Source organism: Macrobrachium rosenbergii, chromosome 53, assembly GCF_040412425.1.
Source record: "Macrobrachium rosenbergii isolate ZJJX-2024 chromosome 53, ASM4041242v1, whole genome shotgun sequence".
NCBI lineage: Eukaryota > Metazoa > Arthropoda > Malacostraca > Decapoda > Palaemonidae > Macrobrachium > Macrobrachium rosenbergii.
The window spans coordinates 33,796,079-33,806,951 of NC_089793.1; the positions used below are offsets into that span (position 1 = coordinate 33,796,079).

The 10,873-nt window shown below is 30.5% G+C and overlaps 1 protein-coding gene and 1 long non-coding RNA gene across 5 annotated transcripts in view; one reads left to right on the forward strand and one right to left on the reverse strand.

The window, feature by feature from the left end:
• Positions 1–10,873, forward strand: part of LOC136834405 (uncharacterized) — a 533,585-nt gene that overhangs the window by 248,264 nt on the left and 274,448 nt on the right. The window contains exon 3 of the long non-coding RNA XR_010851786.1: positions 9,603–9,719. This is a non-coding gene — a long non-coding RNA (uncharacterized lncRNA). The remainder of the gene's footprint in view (positions 1–9,602; positions 9,720–10,873) is intronic.
• Positions 1,639–10,873, reverse strand: part of LOC136834404 (carbonic anhydrase-related protein 10-like) — a 228,452-nt gene continuing 219,217 nt past the window's right edge. For 2 of the 4 annotated variants that reach the window (XR_010851785.1, XR_010851784.1), the window contains 3 exons: positions 6,667–6,709; positions 3,845–3,999; positions 1,639–2,669 (listed from right to left, as the gene is read on the reverse strand). Coding sequence is in view for 2 of the 4 variants with exons in the window: in XM_067096967.1 (XP_066953068.1) it covers positions 2,641–2,669; positions 6,667–6,709 (72 nt within the window). In the remaining 2 variants the exon portion in view is untranslated. The remainder of the gene's footprint in view (positions 2,670–3,844; positions 4,000–6,666; positions 6,710–10,873) is intronic. The other 2 variants (XM_067096967.1, XM_067096966.1) reach the window with 1 other exon arrangement.

Below are 10,873 nucleotides of genomic sequence, written 5' to 3' on the forward strand. Positions count from 1 at the left end.
ATTTATATGCATATACTCGTGTATATATATATATATATGTATATATACATACATACATACATACATACATACATACATACATACATACACACACACCACACACACATTTTATATATATATATATATATATATATATATATATATATATATATATATATATATATATATATATAAATCAAATATGAGTCCCAAAAAATGCCGAAATGAAAGTCACAATCAGAAGCAAGGGTGTTTGCGAAATCCCTTGTCTCGATTATGACCAATCTTATAAAGATTTTACAGTGTAAACGTTCAGTTAGGTACGGACAGCAGAGCTCAGCTATTTTTAACCACATAAAAAACCATAATCACAGAATAAACTGGAATTTGTCACATATAATTTATAGCAGTAATTGTCAGTTCAAAAGCCAGGTGGTGGAATCAACTTTGATTAAACAAAGAAATACGATGAACCTTTCAAAAGGAGCTTGGGACTCAGATACTATAGATAAAATCTTCCTCCAATTAGCAATTAAGAAGATAAAAGAGAAATTGTCAACTGGAGTGACGTAACGGCTGACCTATGGACTTCTGGTATAAATACTGCTTTTCTGTAACTTGTTCTTATTCATTACTTGCCTGATGGGAGAAAAAGCTGGTCTCTGAAATATAGCATTTACTTTCTACATTTTGGCGTTTTTATGGGCTCCCATATATTTGATGGAATTCTGTTTTAACAGAAAATATGATCATCTATATATATATATATATATATATATATATATATATATATATATATATATATATATATATATATATATATATATATATATATATATATACATATATTGCACATATATACACATACACACAAAAAAATTATATATATATATATATGTATATATATATATATATATATATATATATATATATATATATATATATATTATATTTATATACATATGTGTATATATATATTATATGTATATATATAATGTATATATGGTAAATGTCGAGTAACCTCATTAACTTTGCAACTGAATATTTTTAAATGATGCGAAATCAAACTTTACGAATACTTACCACAGTTGATTCAGTTTGAGATATATTTGTAACATATTGCATTATAGAGCATTCATTCTTTAGATTTTTTTTTATTATTAAGCATTTCCAATAATACTCTCTTGCAGATTCAGTTTTATGACTGTTGTGTATCTGAAGGTTTTTTTTTTTTCACACACCGGTTTAATGTAAAATTTGTAATTAAAATACGTGCCTTTGCACTTTTTCGTTCTTCAACTCAGTGTTGTCGTTGTATATAGAGGCACTAAATGTTATTTTATTTCCAAGACTTTTTTTCTCAGGAAAGTTTTACGAGACGCTCTAACTCAACGCTACAAACCTTTCTCTTTTAGTCGAATACACACGGGAGCCCATATTCCTTTTTCAGCTTGAACTGTTTTTCTCTGCTTATAGTTGTTGTCAGTACTCATATGTCTGGAGCCAAAAGGAATATTGAATTGGATTAGCCTAATTATTTCAAGGTCGGGTTTAGCTCTTATTAAATATGTTTTCAGTTATCATCTTTATTTTTCGTTATTGTATATATTTTGTATAGAAGTTTCCCCTTAGATTTTCAAGGTGAGAGCGAGTACACTGTTTAACATAATACACTTTAATAACATATTTACAGCATGTGTAAAAAATAATTCATATAAAGCTAAGTTGCCTAACGATTATCTTAGCCTCTATAAGCTGATATGATTTACAGGCATACGAGATGATTCATAGGTCCCTGTATAAAATGCATGTGGGACCCTTATGACCATCCCCTTTTGTGCAGAACAACCATTGCCTATTTGTGTCAAAGAGAAAAAATCTATTGAATCTTGGAATTTTTTTTTATCCAACTTCAAGCTAAACAATCCAGTTTGAATTGCTTTGAGAGATCAACTTTGTTAACGCTACAAGACTGCTGATAAACATATCTTTTTATATTTAATATATATATTTATGTATATTTCGTAAACTAACATTTCATATAACATAACTCTCAGCTTATAAACTAAACCCTTCGCAGGCCTTTATATAATAATTCTGATACTGTACATCATTTCTACAAATGTTTTCTTTAAACTATTATCATACAGTATGACAACATCATCATGTTTACTATGCGGAAAACTATCGTTTCAGTATAACACTGTATATATGATGATTTCATTTCTTGTGAGAACACCAGCACAACTGTAACTCCGTAGATCTTTCGTTCTTTGAATCTACAAGGTTCAGAAGATTCTTTCGCAGATACCGGACAAGCTTTGTCATTATGGGAAAGCACTGTGAGGTTTTGTAGTCCAGGAATAATACGCCTTTGTTCTGATAGATGACACAGAAAATAAACTTTCAGTTATCCTGTTAAGAGAGGTGTAGTCCCCCACACTGGCACACTGCTCTTGTCCTTTGTCAGTTTTTCCATTTCAACTTTCCTCTGTTGCCGTATTCATCAGAGTATTCTCCTGCTATTTAGTATTGCCTAGGCTCCGACCAACTCCCAGGGGGCGTTCGAAACGCGAAGACTCTCAGGAGACCACAGTCCATGCGAGAAGTTTCTTGATTTACGTCATTTTTGTTCAGACAAGTAGCTGGAGAGCCTCATTGTCACTGAGATACAATTCTGCCTACTTGACCTGAAAAGGCAAACAAGAAAATGCAACATGTGTAGGAGCAGGAAAAAAAAAAAAATCGTTAATTAGCAACCGAATTTCCGCAGAATGGCCAGAAGAGCAATTTTGGCTCTTCATAAGATAATCAAATTTTTGTTGAGCAGTGTGTGGATAACGCTACAGTACTGATAGAAAAAAATAAATAATTATTATTTTGATATTATTATATATATTGATTATTTTTATATTTGGTTAAACATCATTTGAAAATTGCACATTTTATAGCTTTTGCCTCTCAAGAAGACAGCTCATTTCCATTATAAAGGAACATACCTATATATATATATATATATATATACACACACATATGTATATATATATATATATATATATATATATATATATATATATATATATATATATATATATATATATATATATATTTATATATATATGATAAATACAAGCACTGATCTCTCGATAGTCATAGATTTATGTTTCAGTAAAATGGAAACAAAAGTGAATTTCTGGGCGTCCATTTGCAAAAAAATTTGATGAAATTTTCGTGTAACAACACAGGAAAACTTAAGTTTTAAATTCTTTTATTTCACGTACTAGTTTATTCATTACTGTGAAACATTTTGAATATAATTATAAATTTTTTATTACACTGTTTTGACAAGAAATTTATTAAATAATCGAATAGTGACATTTTTATATCTCATTTATGAGGATTAAGAATAACTGGTAAGTTTATGTGTAGGCAAAATTAGAGAGACATTCTAAAAAATAAATTCAGTAAAGTCCGTGAACCGTAGGTTCTCACGGTAGCAAAAGGTTTGAGTACTGTTTCGCAAAATTTGCATCATTTGTGAAAACTATACACTATATAATGGATATAATGTTTGCATATGATTTATGATTCTTAATTTCGCTTGATATCTGCTGCGTATAACTTATAATTTATTATTCAATTTTAACACATGATAATTTATAACTTCCTTTCATAGCGAATACATATCCTAATGACCGCGAGATCTCTCTTTTCCAAAATTAAATCCATACTACTTTGAATCACTGTTCTTAGAGCAAATGCACTGTTTTGTCCTGTATTATTCGAAATGAGTGGAAATATCCTTGACTCACTGTCGATACCTAAAGAAATTGCTGAAAGAATGTTCTTGTCTTCAGCAACTCACCTTATGTATCCTATTTGTATCATCAAGGAGGCTTCTCACCCACCGGGCCTGGTAAGGAGTCATAGGTAGGAGCCTGGGCAGTGACCGTGATTCGAATTTCTATATCTCTTGTAAAAAAAAGTTATGAGGCTATTGGCCTTTTCACAGTAAATTCACTGAAAAAAATGAAAAAAGTCATCTTAGTATGTGTCAACCGTTTCCTTTTTGTGTTGGTATGTGGACCACTGTGAACAGAAACCATAAAAAATATAATATCTCCCAAGTTCCTATCCTGTCTTTCTATATACACGTTGTGAATTTGTTTTCTCTTGATAAAAAAAAAAACCATATGAAGTTCTATTGCCGGATTAGTCATAAGAGTCGCTCTGTCTTTTCAAATAGGACGATGCCATCTTTTACTGTTAGAGTAAAACTTCCTGTTGCGTTTTAATAGAAATATTTTTTGCGGAAAAGATTTTTGCATTTTCTTTCAAGTATTATGAAGTCTAGCTCCAACCTCTGAAATGTCACCCTTAGCTATTAATTGTTTAATACAAATACATACTGGAAATAAGTTGTTGATGTTTCTCCACTTCACTAACACTATTTGGCGTTAAAAGTATATTTTTACTTTTTAAAAGCATGAATAAACATGTAAACTTCAATCTTAAGAATTACATGAAGCACTCTGCAGTGAGAGATAAGTTACGTTTGATCCAGGAACCTAAGTTTTGGAAGGTATTTTACAGACTTGTTTTATTTTGCATCAAAAGAAAAACATTTTCACACCTTTACTGGATTGTAGTTATCAAGATTTAATTTTCGTTTATGATATACGCTAGATCTAATTCAAGCAACTGTTTTCATTAAGCAGATGAGTAATTACATACATAAAAAATTGATTTTGAATATCAAGAGATTTCAAGATAAAAATAAATAAGGTAGACATAACAAAGCTGATTACTGCTATGATAAACCCCAAACATTGGCATTAAAATTAAAGAGTCTCAGATATCTGTTTACGTTTAGAAGAAAAGACACCGTGGAAGGTTTTACAGTTACCCCCACAAAAGTAGAAGTCCAGCACGTACTGTTTTTATAACACTTTTCATTCTTTGATGTCATTGGACTCTGTACTTAACAATATTGGAAGTCACCATCGTCAACTAAAGGTGCATGGATTGGAAGTTGCGATTTTTTTCAAAGGGGAATATCTGAATACTTCTGTTTTTAAGATCGCATGCGTACTTAGCCGTAAATTTTACCAGTGCTTGAATACTCCAAACTTGTTTTTGGTCAGTTGATATTCAGTCTAGTATTACAAAGTACATAAAAGGAAACACCTACATTTTTCTTTTATGGTCAGTGGAGAGAAACAGGAAGGTAAAATGGACTTGTAAATAATGTTCCATCAAAATCTGCGTGTTTGTGCACGGTTTCAACATTAACTTTTTCTCTAGATCTTATTTCCAATGAGTTCTTAAAATATCTGGAAACAAGTCCTGACAAATGTTTGTATTGTATTATATACATATGTAATATATATATATATATATATATATATATATATATATATATATATATATATATATATATATATATAATGTGTGTGTGTGTGTGCGTGTTCATGTACACACACATATGTATAAATATGTATGTATGTATGTGTATATATTATATATATATACATATATATATATATATATATATATATATATATATATATATATATATATATATATATATATATATATATATATATAATGTTTATATATATCGTTAGACGGATAGCCTACGGCTTATCTTTCTAACGAATTCTACCTCTTGAATTCGGCAATAAAGGTTCGGCGCGGGTTTGTTTTGACACTGATGCCAGTTATTTTATTTGTAAATAATAAAGGGTTACGTTGTGTGGTTCTTTACATTCGAGGCAAGGTTGTAATGCAGTTGTATTTTCAGAGGAAGACCGATTGCCAGACATTATTTATTTTTCTGTTTATTTTTCCATTATTCAGGATATTTTTTTATGGGACTTTGTTTATGGAGTAGGAATTTAAATATCTATATTTTCGAGGTTTCTAAAAAAATGAAATTATAGATAAGCGAGCTATGACGTTCATTGTTGTGTGGTGCATACTCAGAAGTTTTGGAGCGACTACCAATCAGAAATTTCTTTTCCTCAGAAAGCATAATTTGGAATATTGCGTTATTATTAAACTGATCATTCTTCAAAAGGGTTAATTATCTGGAAAAGATATATTCTTGTCTAAAAATTTCATCTTGCTGCACTTCCAGTATATAGTGTTTATATGTTGTGTTTTAACATTTTTTTTTAAATTTTTATTTTGTTACGAAATGGAACTTCCAATGTGCATCTTTTGGAGAGGTTACCACCTATTCTTATTCAGTTTATTATGGAAATATTCTTTGAGTAATGTGCTGGAAGTAACAAACATAGAAGGCAAGAGCAGCTATCTAGTGCTTGGTTGATAAGGAAATAATCTTGTTCATATTTATCCATGAATGGTTCCTCTTCATTGATTATGGTTAAGTGAATTGATACGAAATGTTTTTATTGTCTTTTGGTGATGAAAGTAAAACCTGCTGTTTATTTGCTAAGATTGTCAGTCACCAAAACTATGTAAACAATAATTTAAAAGTAGGATTAACAGATTTATACCTTTTAGTGGTGTTGAAAGTTGTTAGCAAAGTTATTAGTGCCATTTCTGTGTTGCAACATTAGTGTTGATCAGTATTAACGAAAAAAACTTTTTAGTTATCCTGCTTATTACTGTAATAAGAAAATTACCCAAAAAACATTTACCTGCGATGTGAATACAAACCTTTATAATTCCCTTCTCTGTGCATGGATGGACAGCTTCCCCCCTGGAAAGAAAAAAAAGTTGATCCGTTAAGAGACAATTATGAGAGCTTTATCAATGTGTGTATATATATACTTATATATACTTTATATATATATATATATATATATATATATATATATATATATATATATATTATATATCATATTTATATATATTATAGCGTACTTACATATGCAGAGAGAGAGATCAAGATAGTATATGAGAGACTTCTGTTAGAGAGGAGAGGAAAAAAATTACGTGCGATGTGAAATCTTAGGAAACAATTAAACCCTCCTCCCGTTTTTAGTGTTTCGTTCATTGTTCTCGTGTATTATATATTGGACAATTTCACAGAGCTCATCTTCTGTCAGGCAGCGTTTCTTGAGAAATGCTCGTATGTCTGGCGATGGATACTGCATATTTCCACGATGGTTTAGGGCTGCGTTCGCTCATTGGGTCAGTGTCAGCACACTGAAGTTTTGTCATCTCTGCAAATTTCTTCATTTCCTATTTAGGCAATTTTAGTTTTTTTCTTTTTATTAGACACATTTATATATATATATATATATATATATATATATATATATATATATGCTATATATATATATATATATATATATATATATTATATTATATGCATGTATATATGTGTGTGTGTATATATATATATACTGTATATGTGTTAGGGATGTTTACTCGTTTAATGTTTACGAAACCATAAATAATTTAAGAGACACTTGGATTGTACACAAAAATTACATAGTTTAAATTTCACTTTATGTTCTGCTGTGTAAGTTAATACTCACTATCAAATATTTTGAAAAAAAAAAAAAACAAATGATTGGAAACGCAAAAAACTCGAAAACAGACTTTAAACTGGATAGAAGAGAAAATACTAGTTACCGATTTGGATACAAAATGTCTTTAGATCGTACTAGAAACATAGTAAAATTAACCTTCTATCCATACAGATTTTAGTAATCGAATGTATTGGTGTACCAAACATTTTAAAAAGCTGATTGCTGCAATTACGTACACTGTAATTCCTTCGTCTCCTTATATAACAATGAAAACATCTTTCTTGAAAGGCTATAACCGTAATTCATTCTCTCTCTCTCTCTCTCTCTCTCTCTCTCTCTCTCTCTCTCTCTCTCTCTCTCTCTCTATTTTTTTGAGCAAACCATGAAAGATTTCCCATTTTAGAAGACTGTAACTTTGTTTTTAAAAATTTTATGTGTGTGTGTGGACTTACTTTTTATACTGTGAATCTTTTGTTATTTCTGTTACGTCATGCACAGTGATCTTGCCCTTGTTTTCTATTGTAAAATACACAGTCATTAAATTGGTGCCTTTGTGGCGGAAGAAGTGTGTCAACATAGTTGCCTTTGCTTTGTTGACAGTGCGTGATGTTAGGGAAAACCTCTTCGTAATGTAGTTAATGATAAAGTAAATAAAACATAAAGTAATGATAAAGAGTAAATAATACTTGCAATGGTCATGAGAATGAACATTGAGAGGAAAAATAAAAAAAAAATATAGAAAAGTAACCGAGCTACGTTTTTATCACATGGCCTTAGATTGATGTAAGACAAATGTAAGAGATCTCTCGAAAATTTCCTCACGTCCTATAAATGTTTATATACATACATACATACATATATACATATATATATATATATATATATATATATATATATATATATATATATATATAAATATATATATATATATACACACATATATATAATACTCTCAGTATGCCGAGGAGTAAGTTGAATCCTACAGCGTGAAGTCTAGATCAGAGATTTGCCATGCTATTAGTTGGTGACAGTTGCTACGGGAAATAAACATTTTGTTTTGAATGAGTGCAAAAAAAAAAAAAAACGGACAAGTCTTTTTAGATATTACTTAAAGCTGTATGTTATCATGTATGGAAATCTAAGTGTAAGAAGGGAAGGAAATTGCATTGACAATATTTATAATGAGCAGATTGATGTTGAAGTTGTTGGTCTTGATTATGATAATGATTTGCTGATGATTTGATAAACATAATCGTGATGCATATTAACAGTCCGTAACCATATGAAATATTAAATTTCTTATCGAAATGATGTAATAAACAAATGTGCTCCTTTAACTGCTGCCAGTTAACTTAATTATACACAAAAGCACCACTCGTGTGAACTGAGAAGATGACACACGAGATATTCAGTCCATAGAATGCGATGTATTGAAGTGCTTTGTTATTTGTAAGAGTAGAAATGACATGAAAATAGGAAGAAGAAAGGGGAAGAAAGCATATTTGGATCTGAATCGCTTTCCCCAGTACTTAGCGCATGCTACTTGCCATTGGAACTAAGACTGTCATAAAATATGTAAGCTAATCGTTCTCTTCTTCAGATGCCAACGATGTTACTGTTGAGTGACAGAACTCATAAAGGAGACCATTTACATGCAGTGCAATTAAGGCCTCTCAATTAAGCTTTTCCATGTTCCACACGGCATGAGATTCACACTTTTCTATCTTTTATTTTTTTCATATTCTTTTATTGAACTTTGACCATCTTGAGAGCTTTCATGGAGCAGGTTCGACTGGCGTTTGCATGGAGACGCAGCGAGTGAGAGAAAAGATTAGTTTTCAGATTTTATTTGTTTTAGATAATTACACTATATCGATGAAAAAAGATTTAATGGCATCCGCCTAACTTCAACTTTTTACCCGTACAGTATTATTATTATTATTATTATTATTATTATTATTATTATTATTATTATTATTATTATTGTTGTAATGATGATGACCGAAATTTTTTTATAGTTTTTCGTAATGCCTCTTTTCTTTTATTGCAGGAGGTTATTATTATGTTAGAAATATTTGTACAATTTTTTTTAATTCCACTTTTCTTTTATTGCAGGAGGTTAAGCAGAAAATGTCTACGAAATGATCAGTGCATTGAGGGCCCATGCAGATAAAACAAACTACGGCACTGAGAGATCCCCCACGAAATGCTAGTCCAGTATGATGGCCACTGGTAATAAAACTCGTTCTAATATACACACCCATGAAAATCCATATATACATATACATATACATATACATATACATATACATATACATATACATATACATAATACTGTTCATACCATTCATGAGAGGATTTTACCTATTCGTGAATTTCTAGGACCTGCTCATCCAGTGTTATCATTGTTAAGAGACCTTCATTTCAGGTAATGCGCGCGCACACACACATATACATTAAATGAGAAGGTATTTTCGTATGGTTATGTTTATATATCTAATGTCTTTTTGTTACTTTTAACTCGCTCATTGAAAACCTGAGCGACATTTTCACATAATTTTAAGAGGTGATAAGTGATTGTGTTGGTTTTTCAACTGTAACTCAGTTGAGGTACCAATATATGCCAGATGTATGGGTAACTGGGTGCTGTAAGTAGGTAAATGCATTCGATATATATTAAGACTTTCCAGATGAAGATTTTTTCTTCACTCAGAAATGAATTGGTAAACCGGCGTAAATTGTATAGCTTATTAAAAGTAGCTTGGGTTTCAGCTTATGAGGTTATGGAATACCAGATATATAAAGAAGGAGTTCTCATGTTTTCCTAGAAATTTTCAGTCATCAGTATCTCATCAAGTCCTTATCATAGTGAAAAAAAAGTAGTCTTCACATCTTACCATTTTACTGGTATAGAAAGAAGGGAAGGAGATATAAATTATCAATAGCAGTGATTCAGAAGAGTTAAGAGAGAGTAGTTATTCTAGTACTAATTAAATGATAGAGGAGTCCAGCAATGTTTGCAACATTAAAATTACTATGTGGAGTAAGAGAACGTAACTACCTACTCATTAAACACAGTCAGTACAAGAACTGGTATGAAATTACGACAAAGCTCTGGAGAATGGAGTCATAAATATCTAATACTTCCAGCACAAGAAGAAGGTTACGGTGAAAACAATAATAGGTTCCTTTCACAAGCAAAGAATGGAAAGTGTAAAGAATAGTAGTAAAACAAGTGAGTTGTTTAGTTGAGGGAATGGCTAATGCTTGCAGCAAAGCAAAAAAAAAAAAGTCAAATTAATGGAAAATAAACTTATGCACCTTGTTATAGGTACTACTTAAAGCAAACAAGTGAAGAAGTACGTATTGAAATATATAACATGAAT